This window comes from Hyperolius riggenbachi, chromosome 12 (assembly GCF_040937935.1).
Source record: "Hyperolius riggenbachi isolate aHypRig1 chromosome 12, aHypRig1.pri, whole genome shotgun sequence".
NCBI classification, from domain to species: domain Eukaryota; kingdom Metazoa; phylum Chordata; class Amphibia; order Anura; family Hyperoliidae; genus Hyperolius; species Hyperolius riggenbachi.
Genome location: NC_090657.1, coordinates 214505400 through 214526681, shown reverse-complemented (window position 1 = coordinate 214526681; position 21282 = coordinate 214505400). Strand labels below are relative to the sequence as shown.

The 21282-nt window shown below is 44.8% G+C and overlaps 2 protein-coding genes across 2 annotated transcripts in view; one reads left to right on the top strand and one right to left on the bottom strand.

Annotated features, from left to right (window-relative positions):
* GPRC5C (G protein-coupled receptor class C group 5 member C) overlaps positions 1 to 7671 on the top strand; it is a 50131-nt gene extending 42460 nt beyond the window's left edge. The window contains exons 4-5 of the mRNA XM_068263565.1: positions 4017 to 4145; positions 5119 to 7671. Coding sequence (XP_068119666.1) covers positions 4017 to 4145; positions 5119 to 5145 — 156 coding nt within the window. The 3' untranslated portion in view covers positions 5146 to 7671. The remainder of the gene's footprint in view (positions 1 to 4016; positions 4146 to 5118) is intronic.
* BTBD17 (BTB domain containing 17) overlaps positions 1 to 21282 on the bottom strand; it is a 530053-nt gene that overhangs the window by 468180 nt on the left and 40591 nt on the right. The window lies entirely within an intron of this gene.

Below are 21282 nucleotides of genomic sequence, written 5' to 3'. Positions count from 1 at the left end.
CAGGCACAGAGTAACCGCTTATACTGAACATGCTGGAGGTAGCAGAGTCCAGCACACACTGCAGCTAGTTTAGTGTACATACTGGAGGTAGCAGAGATCAGCACACACTGCAGCTAGTTTACTATCCGTACAGTCACAGAGTAACAGCTTATACTGTACATACTGGAGGTAGCAGAGATCAGCACGCACTGCAGCTAGTTTACTATCAGTACAGGCACAGAGTAACAGCTTACACTGTACATACTGGTGGTAGCAGAGATCAGCACACACTGCAACTAGTTTACTATCCGTACAGGCACAGAGTAACAGCTTATACTGTGCATACTGGAGGCAGCAGAGATCAGCACACACTGCAGCTAGTTTACTATCCGTACAGTCACAGAGTAACAGCTTATACTGTACATACTGAAGGCAGCAGAGATCAGCACACACTGCAGCTAGTTTACTGTCAGTACAGGCCCAGAGTAACAGCTTATACTGTACATACTGGAGGTAGCAGAGATCAGCACACACTGTAGCTAGTTTACTGTCAGTACAGGCACAGAGTAACCGCTTATACTGAACATGCTGGAGGTAGCAGAGTCCAGCACACACTGCAGCTAGTTTAGTGTACATACTGGAGGTAGCAGAGATCAGCACACACTGCAGCTAGTTTACTATCCGTACAGTCACAGAGTAACAGCTTATACTGTACATACTGGTGGTAGCAGAGATCAGCACACACTGCAACTAGTTTACTATCCGTACAGGCACAGAGTAACAGCTTATACTGTGCATACTGGAGGCAGCAGAGATCAGCACACACTGCAGCTAGTTTACTATCAGTACAGGCACAGAGTAAAAGCTTATACTGTACATGTGCTGACCTCTGCTACCACCAGGTAGAAGAGATCAGAACACACTGCAGCTAGTTTACTATCAGTACAGGCAGAGTAACAGCTTAGACTGTACATACTGGAGGTAGCAGAGCACAGGTAACATCAACACACACTGCTGCTAGCTTACTATCAGGATAGACACAGCGTAACAGCAGTGAATCGCACACCTAAAACAAGCATGCAACTAATCCAGTCAGACTTCAGTCAGAAACAGCTGATCTGCATGCTTATACCAAGTCTATGGCTAAAAGTATTAGTGGCAGAGGATCAGCAGGACTGCCAGGCAATGTGCATTGCTTAAGAGGTAACAAATCTAGGAAGCCTCCATATTCCTAGAGTCAGTAAATGTCTAATTCTAGGAAAATATAATAGTTTTGAGTAGTGTGGAAAGCGTTAGAAATGTTGTGTTTCTCCTTGGCGAGCGAGGCCTGCAGTAAGGTGTGGGCTTATCACAGTGCAGTTACTAAAAGTCATTAGCCAGGGCAGGGTGTCTTTGCTGTGAAGCAGCTGGGTGTGAGAGGCCACTAACTACATGAAAGAGCCTTTGTTCCTCACACTACACTCACCATGACTGAATACACAGGCTGGACTGATAGCAGCTGTCAGGGCCAGTCCGAGGCGAGAGAGGCTCCAGCCTCAGGGCGCAGTGTAGGAGGGGGCGCACAACTCACTCAGCTATCACTCCCGTATTGTGTTTGAAGCAGAGAGAAATAAGAAAAGGGGATACATGACAGCGACTGCAAGCCAGATTATAGAGAAACTCCGACCAAGAATTGAACTTTATCCCAATCAGTAGCTGATACCCCCTTTTACATGAGAAATCTATTCCTTTTTTTTTACAAACAGACCATCAGGGGGCGCTGTATGACTGATATTGTGGTGAAACTCCTCCCACAAGAAACTCTGAGGACCATGGTACTCCTGGTAGTTTCCTGTCTGTGAAGCTTGTTGCATTGTGGGAAATAGCTGTTTACAATTTTTTCCAACTGCCAAAAAAGCAAGCAGCATCTACATCACTTGCCAACAGTAAAAATGTCACCATGTAATAAATGTCAGAATGTAAATCAGGGATTTAAAAGATTTTACAATGGGCAAACACTGACTAAATCATTTATACATAATTATTGTAAAAATGAAGCACTCTTTTTATTACATTATTTTCACTGGAGTTCCTCTTTAAGGTGTTGGGGGCCCTGGAACACCTCTTAGTCTAATAGCAATCAGTGTGTGACGGCTGGGGTGGGAGGGATGGGAGGGGCGCACTTTGGTGTTTCAGCCTTGGGTGCTGGAGGACCTTATCCAAGCTCTGGCAGCTACTCGGCACTAAAAGGGTGCAGGCAGTAGGAGGTGCAGGAGGATGTTATATAGGGAGGGCAGGAGCCAGGAACCTATTAATGTGGCAAATTCTCTGCTTTGTAGCTTGCCTCTTCAAGCTTAGACTACACAATGCAGCTAGTTTACTATCCATACAGGCACATAATAACAGCTTATGCTGTACATACTGGAGGTAGCAGAAGTCAGAACACATTGCAGCTAGTTTACTATCCAGCTTATACTGTACGTACTGGAGGTAGCAGAAGTCAGCACACACTGCAGCTAGTTTACTATCAGTACAGGCACAGAGTAACAGCTTATACTGTACATACTGGAGGCAGCAGTGATCAGCACACACTGCAGCTAGTTTACTATCAGCAGAGGCACAGAGTAACAGCTTATACTGTGCATACTGGAGGCAGCAGAGATCAGCACACACGGCAGCTAGTGTACTATCCGTACAGGCACAGAGGAACAGCTTATACTGTACATACTGGGAGGTAGTAAACTAGCTGCAGTGTGTGCTGATCTCTGCTACCACCAGTATGTACAGTATAAGCTGTTACTCTGTGCCTGTACTGATAGTAAACTAGCTGCAATGCGTGCTCATCTCTGCTGCCTCCAGTATGTACAGTATGTGCTGTTACTCTGTGCCTGTACTGATAGTAAACTAGCTGCAATAATGGCTTCAATTCATCAAAGGCTGTTGGATAACAGCAGAGTGGTGCAGAGCAGCTTGGAATGTCCGTGTGTTGTTACAAGCTGATAACAATAGAAGGCATCCAGACATCCCTTTAGATGTAAAGGTGTTATAGTTACTGTTATTTATACTGCCTCTGCTGCTCTGAATCTGTCGATCAGTCTTTCTTAACATTTTATTTATTTGCCACAACGTAGATGAACTTCCTGGAGACATTACAAATGCCATGCTTGGTGATTTCACCACCAGCATCTTTGCATTATCAAACAGGGCCTGAAAGGGTTACACCACCGAAGGGAATCTGGGGATATATTTTGACCCGTTCTCTCTGCTCACTGCTTGGGGGGTCTGAAAGCTTGTGTGGAGAAGCCTGTGTGACCTATCAGCAGCACTTGCAGGAGAACAGGGGCTGTTTCTATTGGCTGCCTGCTCCTGCTAATCATGAAAACATTCACACAGAAGGCTTTCGAAGCCTGTAAGGACAGGGGAGAGCTTGAGATAAACACCGAATGTGTTATCGAATGTGGGAACCTTGATGAATTAACATTTGTTGAGCACATGTCGGTAATTTATCTCATTGCTGTGTCATTTCAGCTTCTCATTCGGTAATAGCTTTGATGAATTAACATTTTCTAAAGTGCTTCGTTAAGTCAGCTGTTTTCAGCATTACCGAATGCGGTAATGCTTGATGAATTGAAGTGTGCTGTTTTCTGCTACCTCCAGTATGTATAGTATAAGCTGTTACTACGTGCCTGTACTGATAGAGATCAGCACACACTGACTGCAGCTAGTTTACTATCAGTACAGGCACAGAGTAACAGCTTATACTGTACATATTGAAGGTAGCAGAGATTAGCACACACTGTGCCTGTACTGATAGTAATCTAACTGAAGAATAACAGTGTATACTGGAGGTAACCTCACACCATGATATTCAATGAGTTCAGCAGCAGTAATAAATCTTAGATTATAAGCAAGAGACAAATAGTATTCAATGTTTTACTAGGTACTTTCCATGTAGCACATTTTAGAGTTTTACTTTACATTTCAGATCTCTGCATTCTATTTTTTCTTATTTTTCTGCTTATGTTAAATCGATATTCGTTTCCCTTCTCTGACCACAGACAGATCGTCCTTATGAGATCATAATTCCCAGAGCTACCGCCAATTCCCACCCAGCCATCAGTGGGAACTCAACATTGCGAGCAGAAGACGCGTTTGCTGCCCAGAACCGACAGACCGCCAACGGACAGGTATAATGATCTCCGCTCAGTCACTTCCAATATCCCCTGATCAGTACTTTTTTTTTTTTTGATCCATTGTTTATTTCACCCCTCTGAAGAGACAGGAGACCTCCCGTAGGACTCAAAGCGCATAAGCATGGCTCAGTCCAGTGATTGGTTGATTAGTATATTGTGGCACAGAGGAAGAACTCTATAAATCTGGAAATACCAGGCTAATCAGGTGGCTTTTCAGCCTGAATTTGAATAACTCCAGGGTTGGGGCTGTCTTTACTGGGTGTAGTAGGGAGGTCCTAAGGGTAGGGGGCAGCATGACAGAAAGCTCTGGCTCCAGAGGTTTTGAGGTGCACTCTGGGCGTGACCAAGTTTATGGATCCTGCTGATCTGAGGTTGTGAGAGGTGTGGTGCAGCTTCAGCAAGTCCTTCATGTATCCAGGGCCCAGATTGTGCAGGGATTTAAATGTCAGCAGTCCAATCGATTGAAGAGTATTCTCTGTAACCTAAACTAATGTCCAGCGCTGCGTAATATGTTGGCGCTTTATAAATACAATAAATAAAAAATTCTATTAATTTCAGAACTATTCTTTTAGTCTAATCAGATTTCGTATCAGTTTTCCCTCTTCGAATGCTCGTTTCTGATCAATCGCAACGATTGGATCAGACAGTCGTTGGGGAAAATCGATCATTAATAAGCATCCTAATTTTATTAGAAGCTCCTAACAGTGTAATTTTCGGGTTTACCAGATAATTTGCCAACAATCGCATGTTTTTGGGATACGGGTGGAAACCAGAATGTGCAGAGAATGTAGGAATTCACGGTGCATTATACTTTTGTTTCCTTTTTCATTTTGCGTAAACATTTTTTTTCATCCAAAGTTTAGTAAGCGGACTTAAAGTGCATTAAATCAATATTTAGAAATCGTAGTTGAACTCGGACTTTTGGATTTTAATTTTTATGACTTTTACATTTCTTCTTCCTTTTTAGGCAAACTCTCCGTACAGCCAATGGTGAGAGGGACCAAGTCGCTAACAATACTATTCAATATCTCCTGACCAATCAGATGTCTCTGAAAAATGAGGGCTACCTGATTACTGGACTTGCAGCTGCCACGCCCCTTCTTGGCTATCTCCGTCATTTCAAAATCCACCTAAAAGCCAGCTGATGTTCAGGAAGCAAATGTACCAAGCAATAGAAGAAAAGACTTTAAACTGTGGACTTGTATATGTTGCTGTCAACTCTTTATGATCTCACGGCTGTCTGCGGACACTGGCAGCCAGATGATTTCAGAAGTGAATGACGGGGTCAGGTGTCACGATAAGGTCAAGATTAGTCATTTCCGGGTTAATATGGGGTTACTTCAGGCATTTACGGTTCATGCTTTATTTGCACAAAAATTATTTTGTTTTTAAGGATGCGTTTTGCCTGTAGACTCTAAAGGCAGCCATTTTGGGCTATTACAATGGCTTGTTTCCCAGGGGGGCTGTTTTTCATCAATGTGTTGGAAGGGATAAGTGTCTTTAATTGTCCAAAATAATGAACTTGATGCTTCCTCTACTAGTGCACCATGGGAGTATCTTTCCTGTCTTCATTAACCACAAGTTCTGTTACCTCCGTGATACAAGGACAGATGGAAACCCACAAGAGAGCATTATTCTGCTCAAGACTCGTCTGGTCCCTGCCTAAGTTTGTAATATTCTAGATACCACACCCAACTCAGTTGTGTGTCTCCCCCCACTTCAAAAAACCAGACTCCTCCCATGCACGTTAGGGTTGTTTTTTATTTGATGTCACTGTTCATTTGGCCAAATCGTCACGGGAGTTGGTTTATGTCACAAGATGGCTGCCTTCTGTGGATACAGCAGACAGGTCCTGTTTTTTGTTTATTTTAAGGAAAGTTCCATGATGCAGTAGTTAAAAGTATTCTCAAATGATATCATTTATTGCAGCTAAATTTTATTTTAAGCTTCCCTCGCCATAGGACAGAACAGGCTGCTCAGTGGAGAAGCAAGTACCCCATCTGTTCAGGGATTGTTAGTAAACTATCGCCTGAAACAGTCAAACCAGAAATCTAATTTGTGTATGTAGCTATAGTCAGTGTTCCAATCATGGGCCCCTCCCAATTAATATTTAAAATAGTTCCCCACCACAGCAATCACACACCCAGGGGTTGTTTAACAATTGCGGCTACTATCCACTGTGACTCTGCCCACCTATTACATTTGTGGCCAGTATGGCACCTTTTCCCTGCCTCCTCATAGCAATGCTACCCCTCGGATGGATTTCCACCAAATATATTTATGTTTTCGAGTATAACAAAGCCCCTCACCCTCTCCACTGCCCCTTCTTATCAATGATGGATTGAGATGAAATGGGGTCCTAGGCAAGGTGATAGCTTTGGCTTACCTTTGACGGTCCTTTTGGCAATCTGAGCTGGGAGGCGGGACATAGAAATTGGCTGTTGGGCCCTCTGACACCCACTAGACCCCAAGCACCTGCCTAGGTCCCCTTTGTGGATGATCCTGCTTTGCTTCTTACCTTATTCCACCGTACAGGGCGGGGCTCTTGTGATGTCAGAGCAGGAGAGTGATGCAGGGAGAAGACACCGGCAGGGAGAGTAAAGAGACACTGTAGTGGAGGATAGGAAATTGCCCAGCCTCAGTTGCCACGCGGTTACAGGGGTTGCACCCCCCCCCCCCCTTTAAGTTACACCTGTTGTAGTGTAGACAAAGTTTGAAGTATGTTCATACATTTTGCTGCTAATACAATCACCGGTATAAATTACAAATCCTTTTATTTTATGCCTGAACCAGTGACGCTTCAAGGAATTGTCCTTTCAGTTGGCGGTAACCCCCCCCCCCCCCCAAGCCTTTTTACATCCCCATGGCAATAACAGGAAAGCATTTCGCTGTTTTCGACACCCTGCTGAGTGTTTTAGTGCCTTTAAGGAACACAACCGCCCAGCTTATTCAGTAAAGCAGAGGGCCAATATCGGTATTTCATCAGAACCAATCAGAATCCACCTTACGCTCCTTCAGCATCCATAGACCAAAGTCTGTTTTTGATTGGCCGTTCTGATTTTTACCCCTTAGTGCCCTGCTTTACAGAATAAGCTGCAACTGGTGTAACAGCCCTTCATTTCACCTGTAAAGCGTGGGGTCGCCGCCGGTCACGGTGAGATTAAATCAATATTTTTATGTCTGTTTTATTTACCTGACATGCTGTATAAAATGAATGTAAAGAGTGTTATTTTTACACACTTCTTGTTTTGCGTGAGAATGTGGGGTTGTGTGTATGGGGTATAGGCGTGGCTGTTGCATGGGGAACGTACATTTTCTGCGTTGGCGTTTCCGGGGCGTCCGCCGGTCGGGGCTGCTGCGCCTCCGGTTTGCGTAAGTGTATGCGTGTGTTGCTGAGCGCTATTTAAATCAAACAGGAATTCTTGAGAGATTCTCACACTCCAGATGTGTCCTCGTGCCTATGGTTGTATGTTTTTGTGTCTGGTCAATGCATAAAATAAAAAAACAATATTTAAACAAACCTCTGGACAGCATTTATTCCCGAAGCATGGCAATTGTGACTTTTTAGTAGGCCCTGCCAATAACATACCTTTCAACTGCTATATAACAGCAGCCTGATACTGTATGAAGCCAGGAGGACTATTATTATTATTATTTATTGTATGTATAAAGCGCCAACATATTACGCAGCGCTGAACATTAATTTAGGTTACAGACAATATTTAGGGGTGACATACAGCAATATGACAATACAGGAATACAAGAAAACCAGATCACACAGCACAGTATGAGTACAAGGTAATGCTTAGTCAGTCACTGGAGGGGAGCATAGAGATTAGGCAAGTTAGGTTCACTCAGATGCATAGCATGGGTGCACAGTAATGGAGGTGCATGATCAGTTGGGACACAAAAGGAGGAGGACCCTGTCCAAAGGCTTACAATCTAGAGGGAGAGGTAGGGACACGAAAGGTAGGGGGACCAGAGTTCAGCTGTGGGTTTAGAGCACTTGTGAGGGGTGGTAGGCCAGAGTGAAAAGGTGAGTTTTGAGGGCCTTCTTGAAGATGTTGAAGGAGGGGCCTGCCCTAATGGGTGGAGGTAGAGAGTTCCAGAGTGTTGGAGCAGATCTTGAGAAGTCCTGGAGGCGTGCATGGGACTGGGTGATACGGGGGACGGTCAGGCGAAGTTCATTGGAAGAGCAGAGTGAGCGGTTAGGTGTGTACCTCTGAATAAGATCAGAAATGTAGATTGGACAGGTTTTGTGGACAGATTTGTAGGTCAGACACAGTATCTTGAATCTGATTCTGGACTGGATAGGAAGCCAGTGGAGGGATTCTAGGAGGGGAGCCGCCATGGTGGAGCGATGGGAGCAGTGGATAATTCTGGCTGCTGCATTCATGATGGACTGCAGTGGGGCTATTCGGGTCATAGGGAGGCCAGACAGAAGGGCATAGAAGGACTAGAAGATAATCGAGCAGGGTGTTCTGTACACACAGATAGGCTGCCAGTACAACTAGCTAGAACTCTTTACTGAAGAAAAACATGCAGAGATATATCATACACCACCATCGGGCAGTGCAGTTTATACTTACAACAGAGAGGAACATAGAGAGTGAATACTGGAAACAACAATACCATAAAGATCATTATCTCATTCCACACAGTGACAGCTTGTGGTTGCTTTACTATACTGCAGTTTAGGTAATGTTAAACCTCTAACCGAAGAGTCATGTGACACTTAGTGGGGGTCATGTGATAATGAAGTGTCACCTGAAGACTGTCATGTGATAATGAACCACTGCCTAGAGAAGTCCATGCATGAGGATGGTCCTTGAGGTCCTTGAGGTGCAAATAATTCTGAGTTGATGAAAAATTATGGAAACTTATGCAGCTTGAAAATGGACCAAGCCATCATTGCATTTGATTGGTCCCTTTTCAAGCTGCATAAAACTTGACATAGTTCTGCATCAACTAATTTATTGAATTTATAACTCATTGGCTGTCCCTAGTCATGTGATACTGAGCCTACAGGGGGTCATGTGATGTCGTCAGCTGCCTTGAAAGTTGGGACATACCAAAACCCAGCGCAAAACTCCTTCCAGATTTTCCTGGACTGGTTACTGATCTCTCCCTAGTTGTCTAAAAAAAAAATGTGTAAACCATTTTATGGCCAGCTGCTCCCAAGTTCACACTATGCTCGATTGGTATTTAGTTAGAGGTTAGGGTCCCTTCCAGGAGAAAGGCCTCATCGCGGTGGAAGGGTCCAGTATGGCAGTGTTTCTCAACATTTTATTAGGTTGTACCCCTTTTAAAACCCTGACCTCACAAAGTACCCCCTAGCATAGTAAACCTTATCACAAGTACCCCTTGACAAACATATATTTGAACATAATGCATGGTACTTATTTCTAAACAATTTTCAAGCATGCACTATTGTTTTTAATTAGCTAAAACACTAATTTGGTGTTGTTTAATATTTATCATTTTCTAAAACTCTAAATTTGTTATTCTTGGTTAAGAATATAAAGCCCGAGTACCCCCTGGAACCATCAGAAGTACCCCCTGGGGTACGCGTACCACACGTTGAGAACCTAGGCAGTATGGAACACTGCATGCAAACAGTTTTTGGAATGTAACATCCTCCATTAATGATAATTTGGTGCACCTGTTGCAAGATGTGTACCCTGCCTGTTATAAGGCTCTGCTCACCTAAGCCGGTAGCCAATCAGATGCAGCCTGTTTCTGAAGCATTGCCGCCTCTCTCTGCTGTCTAAAAATATGTAAGTTTACTTTATGGCTAGCTGCACCCATTTGATATTTTATGTTTGCAGGTAGGGTTAGGGGTCTGGTGCATAGTTGTAGTATCTGATTTGAATACAAGGTGTGTGTGTGTGTGTTGCCTCTAGGGGGCTCTGCACGCCTCTGTTGGTAGTCAGTCAAATACTGCCAGGTCTTAGGATGCGCTGCCATCTCTCCCCGTTGATTATGGACATTTGCCACGTCGGCACGAGGTGACAGCCAGCCGCTGGCTGATGTGCTCCACGGTATGCAGCACAGAACTGGAAACTGAACAATGGTGACTTTCCACCAACCTCAGTGATATATGATCACGGCGTCTCCGCCATGATCTGTACATAGAAAGTTTCCATTCTCACGTCATATGTTTTCCACGCTCTCTCAAATTCGCATTCAAAATGAACTTTATTGGCATAGCAAACAAAAAACAGACGAAGGGAAATGAGCGGTGTTGAGCCCCTCCCCCATCATGACCATTGACCTGCAAATAATGTTGGACTGATGGAGCTGATGGACTTTTATGGGAAAAGTATACAGCTTGAAAATGGGCTGATGAATGCCACAAAGACTGCATTTGGTTGGTCCAAGTTCAAGCCACTTACACTTACGCAAACCTGCAGTGAAAAATAAAGTCAAAATACACTTACACACGTCATACTTACCTCCTGCTGTAGTCTATTCATCAATCTCTCTCTCCTCTCCCACTTCCTGTTTCTCCACTGTGATCCAAGGAATTCTCCGTACTCCGTTTTGAGAATTGGCATTACCCCCCATAACACCTTCCAGGTCAGCACTCTGTTAAACTGTAACATTGGACGTATACATGCACCATATGGATATTACCTTGCTCATCAGTTGTCCTTTCAGTTATAACTGACAGCAACTAATAGATAACTGGCAGCAACTGATACATTTCAGTTCTGACAAAATCTTGTTAGAACGGGAAGGAATCCTAAGAAGAAAATGGTGAGTTTCTGAGAGGAACTGACGGGGAGGTTAGTATGTAATATTCATTTGCAGGTACATCATGTGTTAATTTGAAATAGTTTTACTTGGTTCAGGTTCCCTTTTAAGTGAACCTTTAGTCTTTAGTCTTGGGGGGTGGGGTCTATAAAGTTAGATACTTACCTAGGTAGAAGAAAGCCTCTGAATAGTCCAGTGGCTCTCAATGTCCTCCTCGTCCACGCCGTTGCCACGTTTGAACCCTCTGAACGTAGAGCTTGTCAGACGTTCTCGCAGCCACTCTCCCCTTCGTGAGCAAGCACCTGTGAAAGTACGGACGGCGCCTGCACATACTCGCACATGCGTAATATGGCCACACTTATTCACGAAGGAGAGCGTGGCTGCAAGCTGTCAGAGGGCCCCAGCCATAGACTTCTACTGAATGTGATTTTGCATGGGATTCAAACAAGTCTGCTCTCAAGCCACAGAGATGGTCACTGAGATGTTAGTAATACAATCTTGCATGCAAAGTTTATACAAATTGTATGCTGCCTGGCATTGGGACAATCAAAAGTAATTTCATCCATTTTGCTTGGTTCAGCTGTAAGCTGAGAGTACTAACCACTTATCTGGCATACTGTTTCCATAGAAACAGCACCTCTTGTCATGGGATTGAGCAGTAACTCTCAGGAACCTTTCCCTAGTCACTCATAAACGTTACCTAAATGTTTGTATGTGGCTTGTCATTGGGAATGAGTGAATTAGTCGCTAGTCGTTTTGAGATGTTTTCTGATTGGTCCTCAAGAATAAGTTTCCCCAAACTGTCCAATTTAATAGAAAAGCATTTGTAAATAGTAAAAATAATCGTAAACTGAAGGGGTAAATCATGTCTTTGATTGCTATGCATACGATCTAAGAATAGTTTGTTTTTACGGAAAACCACGATCCTTTTTTTACAATCTATTCACAATTGTTTTTATGGAAAACCCTTGACGCTGAGGATTGCTTGCCGATCTCACGAGACACTCAGTAAAAGTCCTCATTCACGGTACAATTTTTCCTTCAGATTTGATCTTGCACTTTTTATGATCAAATTGTATAGAAAACTGTGCGGTTTGTGGTGCAAATCGATGTGATACAATTCTTTGGTCGATCGGTAAAGGAAGAATGATTGATCTGAAAGTTAGATTTTATGATCGAATCGGAATGTAAAAACCTTCTTAAATCGTTGTATTAATGGGAACAATCGATAATTGCCTTACGATTAGCTACAATCATTCAGATCGCATCTGATGAAAACATTGTACCATTAATGGCCACACACCATACAATTAAAAGATCATATTTTTCACCAATTCGATAATTTCGATCATCTCAAAAATCGAGAGCTTTTCTTTGATTGATAAATCAGATCAAATTTCCTGATTTTTTTTTTTTACGATTTTTGGATATTGAACATGTTGGAAATTTCAGACCAACTTTATCAAGAATTGTATGGTGTGTGTGATGGATTGTCAATTACTTGATGTACAGTTCCAATCAATTTTCTTGTGAGCTTCCAATAATTTTATTCATGATTGGGGAAAAAATAAACATAGGTGTGTGGTACATTGGTCAGATTTTTGAATAGTTACAATCAGTAAAAAATTGATTGCTATTCTTGAATTGAACAGATATTTAAAAAAATTGTATGGTGTGTGGCCACCTTTAGTGAGATTGGGGACCGATTTGCCACAAGATCGAACTTGAAAGTTTTGCTCGCTCATCCTTGCTTGTAATAAATGTTCAGTGGCCCTTTAAGATATACTGCCCGGCCACTGTGTCCCGATATACAGCCGTCAGCTATTGGCCTTTGCCCGAGGTGCAGAGAGAGATCATTACTAAAGAATATTTCCGAAGTTTCAGACTGGCTAATCATTTACTTGTCAGAGCTCCGCCTGTCTCAGAAATGACTTGATACGCCGGAAGTAATTAAACACGTCGGGAGAGAGAAAATTAGAACTTAAAGAGAAACTCCGACCAAAAATTTTACTTTATCTCAATCAGTAGCTGATACCCCCTTTTACATGAGAAATCTTTTCCTTTTCACAAACAGACCATCAGGGGGCGCTATATGACTGACATTGTGGTGAAACCCCTCCCACAAGAAACTCTGAGGACCGTGGCACTCCTGGCAGTTTCCTGTCTGTGAACCTTGCTGCATTGTGGGAAATAGCTGTTTACAGCTGTTTCCAACTGCCAAAAAAACATGCAGCAGCAACATCACCTGCCAGCAGTAAAAATGTCACCATGTGATAAATGTCAGAATGTAAATCAGGGATTTAAAAGATTTTACAATGGGCAAACACTGACTAAATCATTTATACATAATTATTGTAAAAATGAAGCACTTTTTTATTACATTATTTTCACTGGAGTTCCTCTTTACTGTTTTTGGCAGTGTCCATTTTTATAATGTTTACTGATTTACAGCGAACCTGAACTCACAACTTCCTCTCTATTAAGCAACAGTATAATAACATTATACTGTTAACATAACAGTTAATAACAGTATAAAACAAAACATTTTGTTTGTTACAGCTGATACAAGTCCTGCAATAAATCTGCAGTGTGTCTACTTCCTGCTTTCATGGAAGCAGACATAGGGTTAACATCCTGTGCTTACAAATTAGCTGCTCTGCTGTGGCAGAGGAGATTCCTGAGCTGACACAGCTGAAAGATCAAATTACAACTTGTGCTTAGTCACAGATAAGGGGGGGATTAGGCTAAACTGGCTAAATCCCTACAGGGTGCATTTTTCTGCGGTTTCCTTCTGCTTCCAATCACTGTTTTGGAAGTAAACATTGTGTGCATTCATGATCAGGGCGGGTTATAGACTGTTTGCTGCCTCCTCCCCCAGAGATGTCGTATACTGGTGCATCTCCTCAAATGCCTCCCTGCCTCCTCGCTCTCCTTCCCTTGAAAATATAGCATGATATTTAATTTCCAGGAAACCCACACAGACACTGGGAGAACATACAACCTCCCAACAGATGTTGATCTTCCTCTCTAAATACAGCGGCGCCTCATGTCATGTTACCCGGCAGAACGTACTAACAGGTCACATGTGGTACCGCTGTAGCCATGGATACGGGGCGCTTAACGACCAGCTGGAGATCCCATCGCTGGAATGCTGAGAACGAGTTAGTAACACGGCATCTATGCTATATCGGGTCTCTGCTGCCCAGGAGGGGGCTGGGGAAATGAAAGTGAACCCGAGATGAGAGGGATATGGAGGCTGCCATATTTATTTCCTTTCAAGCAATACCAGTTGCCTGGCAGCCCTGCTGATCTATTTTGAAGCAGTAGTGTCTGAATCACACCAGAAACAAGCATGCGGCTAATCTTGTCAGCTCTGACAATATTGTCAGGAACACCTGATCTGCTGCATGCTTGTTCAGGGGCTATGGCTGAAAGTATTATAGGCAGAGGATCAGCAGGGCTGCCAGGCAACTGGAATTGCTTAAAAGGAAATAAGTATGGCAGCCTCCATATCCCTCTCACCTCGGGTTCACTTGAAGCAGCAAGATTTATTTTCAAGTGAGGGGATCATTTGCAGGGGGGAACCGGCTCTTGTCACCCTCTAATTACTGCCGCACTGAAGCTCGTAAATTGCGCTGCATGGTAGAACCGGCCCTGTCCATGATGCTCAGATTACTGAGCATACTGGATTTTCCAACTAGAGTGATGGCTCGGGGGAGGGGGAAGGGGTGGAGTGATGTGGGCGGGGCACAAATAGAACTCTGAGGTAACAGCCTGAAGCTCTGGGATTCTGTGCAGCAGAACACAGCTGGTGCAGGGGCTCCTGACCAGAAACACATATTCACCTAAGGAGAGGGAAGCCTGTAAACACAAGTTATCTGACAACCTATCCAAGGGCCTATAAAGGTGGACGTGTGTTAACTGACCACAGGACAAGAAAAAAAATTGTTCCGTAATTTGTTTCTGCTTTTTGTCAGGCTACAGATTTTATCAGCCTATTTTCGTTTAGCATTTCCCCCCCATCCCCCAAGCAAATTCCACCCCCGCTATCTGCTATTTCCACATAACAGCAAATTTCCTGCAGCATTTCACTCCCCCCAATAAACGATCCAGTTCCTCTGCCAACGCAGCGCCCCCACTGACCTCAGCAGAAATAATAAATACAAATTAGGATTTCCTTCCCCTTCAGGCCTCGGTGCCCTGTGTTATTCACACCGAAATTCTGACTCTGCAGGGCTCTTCATACACTCACAACTTTGTGTAGCCCACCAGGAATAGAGGGAGAAAATCGTAGCTGACCCCCACAAGGCATAGAGAGAGAGCGTCCGTAGCTGACCTCGGCCCAGGACCCCCACAAGGCATAGAGAGAGAGCGTCCGTAGCTGACCCCCGGCCCAGGACCCACACAAGGCATAGAGGGAGAGCGTCCGTAGCTGACCCCCAGCCCAGGACCCCCACAAGGCATAGAGGGGAAGCGTCCATATCTGACCCCCGGGACCCCCACAAGGCATAGAGGGGAAGCGTCCATAGCCAGAGCCGGATTAAGGCTAAATGGGGCCCTAAGCAAAGTAACTGATTTGGGCCCCCCATCATGTCGTAATAGAATCAGAAGATGCAGCTGCACAGCAACATGCCGCACACACCGGGGCAGCCGAGCTACTGGTTGCTATGGGCAACAGCACGCTTTCCTCTGTGGGTGGACAATGCAGGGAATAGCAGCGGCAAAATGCAGAGTGAGAGATGAATGGCTGGGACATTTGCACTCAGGGGCTGGGGCACCCCTGTGAAGAGGGCGCCAGATATCACAGCAGCAGCACTTTCTCCCTGCATCTCCAGCCTGGCAATAGCAGAAAGCTCTGGACACCGCCAACCTGGAAGCCGTTCCCCAGACAGAATTACATAACCAATCCCACCACCGAACAACCAATTTCCCCCCAAACTAGACAGCCACCATGCAGCCTCCATCCCAGTGAATACGATAGTCCAGCAGAGAAGGCAGCCGCAGTGGGGGAGAATGACAGCACCAGATGAATCACATTCACCTATTGCGATCCAAGCAATAGAGGTCCCGTCATCCGGAGCCCATCTGTCTCCTCTAGAGTGCTGCCGCTCTGTTACTACTACTATTACTACTTCCTACTTCATGTCTGATCTGAGGAAGTTCAGAGCGAGCGGCTGCACTGTAGAAGAGACAGATGGGTTTCAGATGACGGGATCTCTATTGCATGGATCATGGATAGGTGAGTGAGCGTTTGCCATCTGCTGCTATCATTCTTGCTGCAGCTGTGGTTCTCTGTGGGAAGGGAGGGTGGAGTGGGCAGCGACAGAGCGCACAGTAGCAGGAGGGGGACCTAGGAGGAGAGCCTGGCTCTGAAGACAATCAGCAGCGCACGGCATCATTTGACAAGACAAGACAAATAACATTTATATCGCGCTTTTCTCCTGGTGGAGTCAAAGCGCCAGAGCTGCAGCCACTAGGACGCGCCCTATAGGCAGTAGCAGTGTTAGAGAGACTTGCCTACGGTCTCCTACTCAATAGGTGCTGGCTTACTAAACAGGCAGAGCTGAGATTCGAACCCTGGTCTCCTGTGTCAGCGGCAGAGCCCTTAAAGGGACTCCAAGCAGTGCCTGTGGATATGCCTTTAAGCATACCCACAACTTATTCATTACATCCTCACACCTACCAGCATGATGTTTGTAATTATATCCCCCTGGGTTCCTTATATTTCATTGCATTGTGCTGAATCGAGCTGCCAACTTTGGAGAAAAGTCATCCTGTGGCCGTGATTTCGATCGTGAAAATATCAAAAACTAAAAGGCATAGAGCAGCTGTTTATATATCATTGGAAAGAGGAGAAAAAGAGCTTTAAAATGATATGCATCTTTCCATAGTTACTGCACTGCTCAGAGTCCCTTTAACCATTATACCATCCAGCCACCGCTGACTTTGGAGAAAAGTCGTCCTGTGGCCGCGATTTCGATCGCGAAAATATCGAAAACTAAAAGGCATAGAGCATCTGTTTATATATCAATTGAAAGAGGAGAAAGAGAGCTTTAAAATGATATGAATCTTTCCATAGTTACTGCACTGCTCAGAGTCCCTTTAACCATTATACCATCCAGCCACCGCTGACTTTGGAGAAAAGTCATCCTGTGACCGCGATTTCAATCGCGAAAATATCGAAAACTAAAAGGCATAGAGCAGCCGTTTAGATATCATTGGAAAGAGGAGAAAGAGAGCTTTAAAATGATATGCATATTTCCGTAGTTACTGCACTGCTCAGAGTCCCTTTAACCATTATACCATCCAGCCACCTCTGACTTTGGAGAAAAGTCGTCCTGTGGCCGCGATTTTGATCGCGAAAATATCGAAAACTAAAAGGCATAGAGCAGCTGTTTATATATCATTGGAAAGAGGAGAAAGAGAGCTTTAAAATGATATGAATCTTTCCATAGCTACTGCACTGCTCAGAGTCCCTTTACCATTATACCATCCAGCCACCGCTGACTTTGGAGAAAAGTCGTCCGGTGGCCGCGATTTCAATCGCGAGAATATCGAAAACTAAAAGGCATAGAGCAGCCATTTAGATATCATTGGAAAGAGGAGAAAGAGAGCTTTAAAATGATATGCATCTTTCCATAGTTACTGCACTGCTCAGAGTCTCTTTAACCATTATACCATCCAGCCACCGCTGACAGGATGGCAAGGGCTGGTTTATGTGCTAATGGGGCCCCTTTGACTCTGAATGGGGCCCCAAGCGACTGCTTTTGTTGCCTGGTCGGTAATCTGGCCCTGAATAGCTAACCCCCGGGACCCCCCACCAGGCACAGAGAGAGGGCGTCCGTAGCTGATCCCGGGACCCCCAACAAGACAGAGGGAAGCATCCATGTCTGTCCCCCGGGACCCCCACAAGGCATAGAGGGAGAGCATCTATAGCTGACCCCCGGGACCCCCACAAGGCATAGAGAGAGAGCGTCCGTAGCTGACCCCCGGGACCCCCCACCAGGCACAGAGAGAGAGCGTCTGTAGCTGACCCCCGGCCCCATGACCCCCACAAGGCATAGAGGGGAAGCATCCATATCTGACTAGAGATGTCCCGAACGGTTCCAGGCGAACTTCGGGTGGTTTCCCGGAAGTTCGATTCGCCCCATAATGCTCTATTGAGCAGAACTTTGACCCTCTACATCACAGTCAGCAGGCACATTGTTGCCAATCAGACTGCACTCACTCCTAGAGCCCCACCCCCCTTATAAAAGGCGAGGTCCTTGTGCCTTTTTACTCACTAGTCTGCCTACACTAATTAGTTAAGGGACAGCTGCTGACAGACTCTGCTAGGAAGAGTTTAGTTAGGTTTGTTCCTTATATTACTCTCTCCCTCTCTCCCTCCTCCCTCTCCCCTCTCTCCCTCCCGGAGGGAGGAGGGTCACATCTTTCAGGGAATTGTAGAATTTCAAAAGCCAGCTTATATGTCTTGGCCAGGAATTGAACCCAGGTCTGCTTGGTAGATAGCTCTCTTAACCGCTATACCACCACCAACACTACATGCGGAAGGCAGCCTAGCATGTACCATTATGATATATCCTAGAGAAAAATGAGCTTGCTTAAAGATTTGTAGGCTTTCAAAAGCCAGCTTACATACCTTGGCCGGGAATTGAACCCAGGTCTGAGTGCATGGTAGATAGCTCTCTTAACCGCTATACCACCACCAACACTACATGCTGAAAGCGTCCATATCTGATCCCCGGGACCCCCACAAGGCATAGAGGGAGAGCGTCCGTAGCTGACCCCCGGGACCCCCCACCAGGCACAGAGAGAGAGTAGTCTGTAGCTGAGCCCCGGCCCAGGACCCCCACAAGGCATAGAGGGGAAGCGTCCATATCTGATCCCCGGGACCCCCACAAGGCATAGAGGGAGAGCATCCGTAGCTGACCCCCGGCCCAGGACCCCCACAAGGCATAGAGGGGAAGCATCCATGTCTGATCACCGGGACCCCCACAAGGCATAGAGGGAGTGCGTCCGTAGCTGACCCCCAGTAGCTGATCGATTAAGAGTTTTTTTTTCTCCGCATTTCCCTGCTTTTTGCGCTTAGAAAATCGCTTTTTCAGAGTGATTTCGTGTTTTCACTTCCTGACATCAGTCAGGAAGTGAACTCTTTCACCCGCAAAAAAATAAATACAATTTATTCATAAAAAAGCGCTCAGGAAATCACTATACAAATCGCTTTTTTCAAGCGCTTTGCAATTTCCCTATACCTTCTATTGAGCAAAAACGCTCAGAAAATTGTACAGGCAGCCCTTTGCTGAGCAGATCGGAAACAAACTGCTCAGATGAGAACACTCTCATAGGGAATCATTGCACAAGCGCTTTCAGAATGATTTAGAAAATCGCCGGTGCTTAAAAAAAAAAGAAAAAATAAACAAAAAAAACATCCTAGGTGTAAACAAGCCCTTAAAGCAGGGAGGAAGTTCTGAGTTCAGGTCCACTCGGAACCTGAGGTGAGAGGAATAAGGAGATTGCCATATGCCTTTCCTTGTAATCAATGCCAGTTGCCTGGCAGCCCTGCTGATCTTCTGGCATACTGTAAGTAGCATCTGAATCAAACCCTGGAACAAGCACATGGCTAATCCAGTAAAATTTGAGCCAGAGTATCCGATCTGCTGCATGCTCAGTGTCTATGGCTAAAAGTATTAGTGACAGAGGATTAGCAGGACAGCCAGGCAAATAGTATTGCTTAAAAGGAAATACAAATGGCAGCCTCCACATCCCTCTCACCTCAGGTTCACTTTAAGCCTGGTTGGATATGAGTACAAACTCCTCAGTGTTGGAGCTGTTGGAGGGGAGGAGGGGAGGGGGTAAGATCTGGCACAGACACAGAGGAGTAACCCAATCTCAGAAGGCTGCAGGCTCTGGCGGTCGGCGGCCCAGTTCACAGGATCTGGCGTGGTATCGCTATAAAAGGCTCTAAGCCAAGATGGCTTCCCCGGGGGATTGATGAGAAGAGCAGCTGATTCCGTGCCAAGAATCTCAGAGGGTACAGCGAGGGCACGGGCCACGCCAGAATCACATGCAGCAATTAACGGAACGCTGGCGTGTGGAAAGAGGGCCTGTCTGTACCTGAAGGGACAGAAGGGACTGCACTGCAAATTGCCAAAAGCAGAAGAAATAAACACAATTTTTGTTTCCGGTATGCTGGGTGATTCTTTGGTGCGATTGCAAATTACCATTCAATTTTACTGAACAATACAGAACCACAATCGCTAAAAAAAAAATGCAGCAGATTGCGATTCCATAGGAACTGCACACCGGCGGTTTGCGGTTTTTGCCAAGCCACAAACGCGCCTCCTGCTGCGCGTTTGCGGTTTTCGGAAGCGTTTCGTCCTCAATGTAAAGTATAGGAAAAACGCAAACCGCTCTGAAAAACGCTACTTCAGAGCGGTTTGCCAGGCATTTTTGTTACAGAAGCTGTTCAGTAACAGCTTTTACTGTAACAATATGTGTAATCTGCTACACAAAAACGCACCCAAAACCGCTAGGTATGTTTAGAAAACCTCTCTAAACATACCTAGAATCGCTCTGAAATCAGCTCCCAAAACCGCTAGCGTTTTACGGATCTGCTAGCGGTTTTGGTGTGCACTGGGCCTTACTGTTGGCAGGTGATGTAGCTGCTGCATGCTTTTTTCAGCAGTTGGAAACAGCTGTTAACTATTTCCCACAATGCAACAAGCTTCACAGACAGGAAACTGCCAGGAGTACCACGGTCCTCAAGAGTTTCTTGTGGGAGGGGTTTCACCACAATATCAGTCATACAGCGCCCCCTGATGGTCTGTTTGTGAAAAGGAATAGATTTCTCATGTAAAAGGGGGTATCAGCTACTGATTGGGATAAAGTTCAATTCTTGGTCAGAGTTTATCTTTAACCCATTCGCGTTCCGTCGTTTTCACGTGAGAAATGTTCACCTCCCATTCATTAGCCTATAATTTTATCACTACTTATCACAATGCACTGATCTATATCTTGTTTTTTCCGCCACCAATTAGGCTTTCTTTGGGGGGTACATTTTGCTAAGAGCCACTTTACTGTAAATGCATTTTAACAGGAAGAATAAGAAAAAAATGGAAAAATTCATTATTTCTCAGTTTTCAGCCATTATAGTTTTAAAATAATACATGCCTCCATAATTAAAACTCACGTATTGTATTTGCCCATATGCCCCGGTTATTACACCGTTAAAATTATGTCTCTATCACAATGTATGGCGACAATATTTTATTTGGAAATAAAGGTGCATTTTTTTCCATTTTGCATCTATCACTATTTACAAGTTTAAAATAAAAAAATATAGAAATATTTCATCTTTACATTGATATTTAAAAAG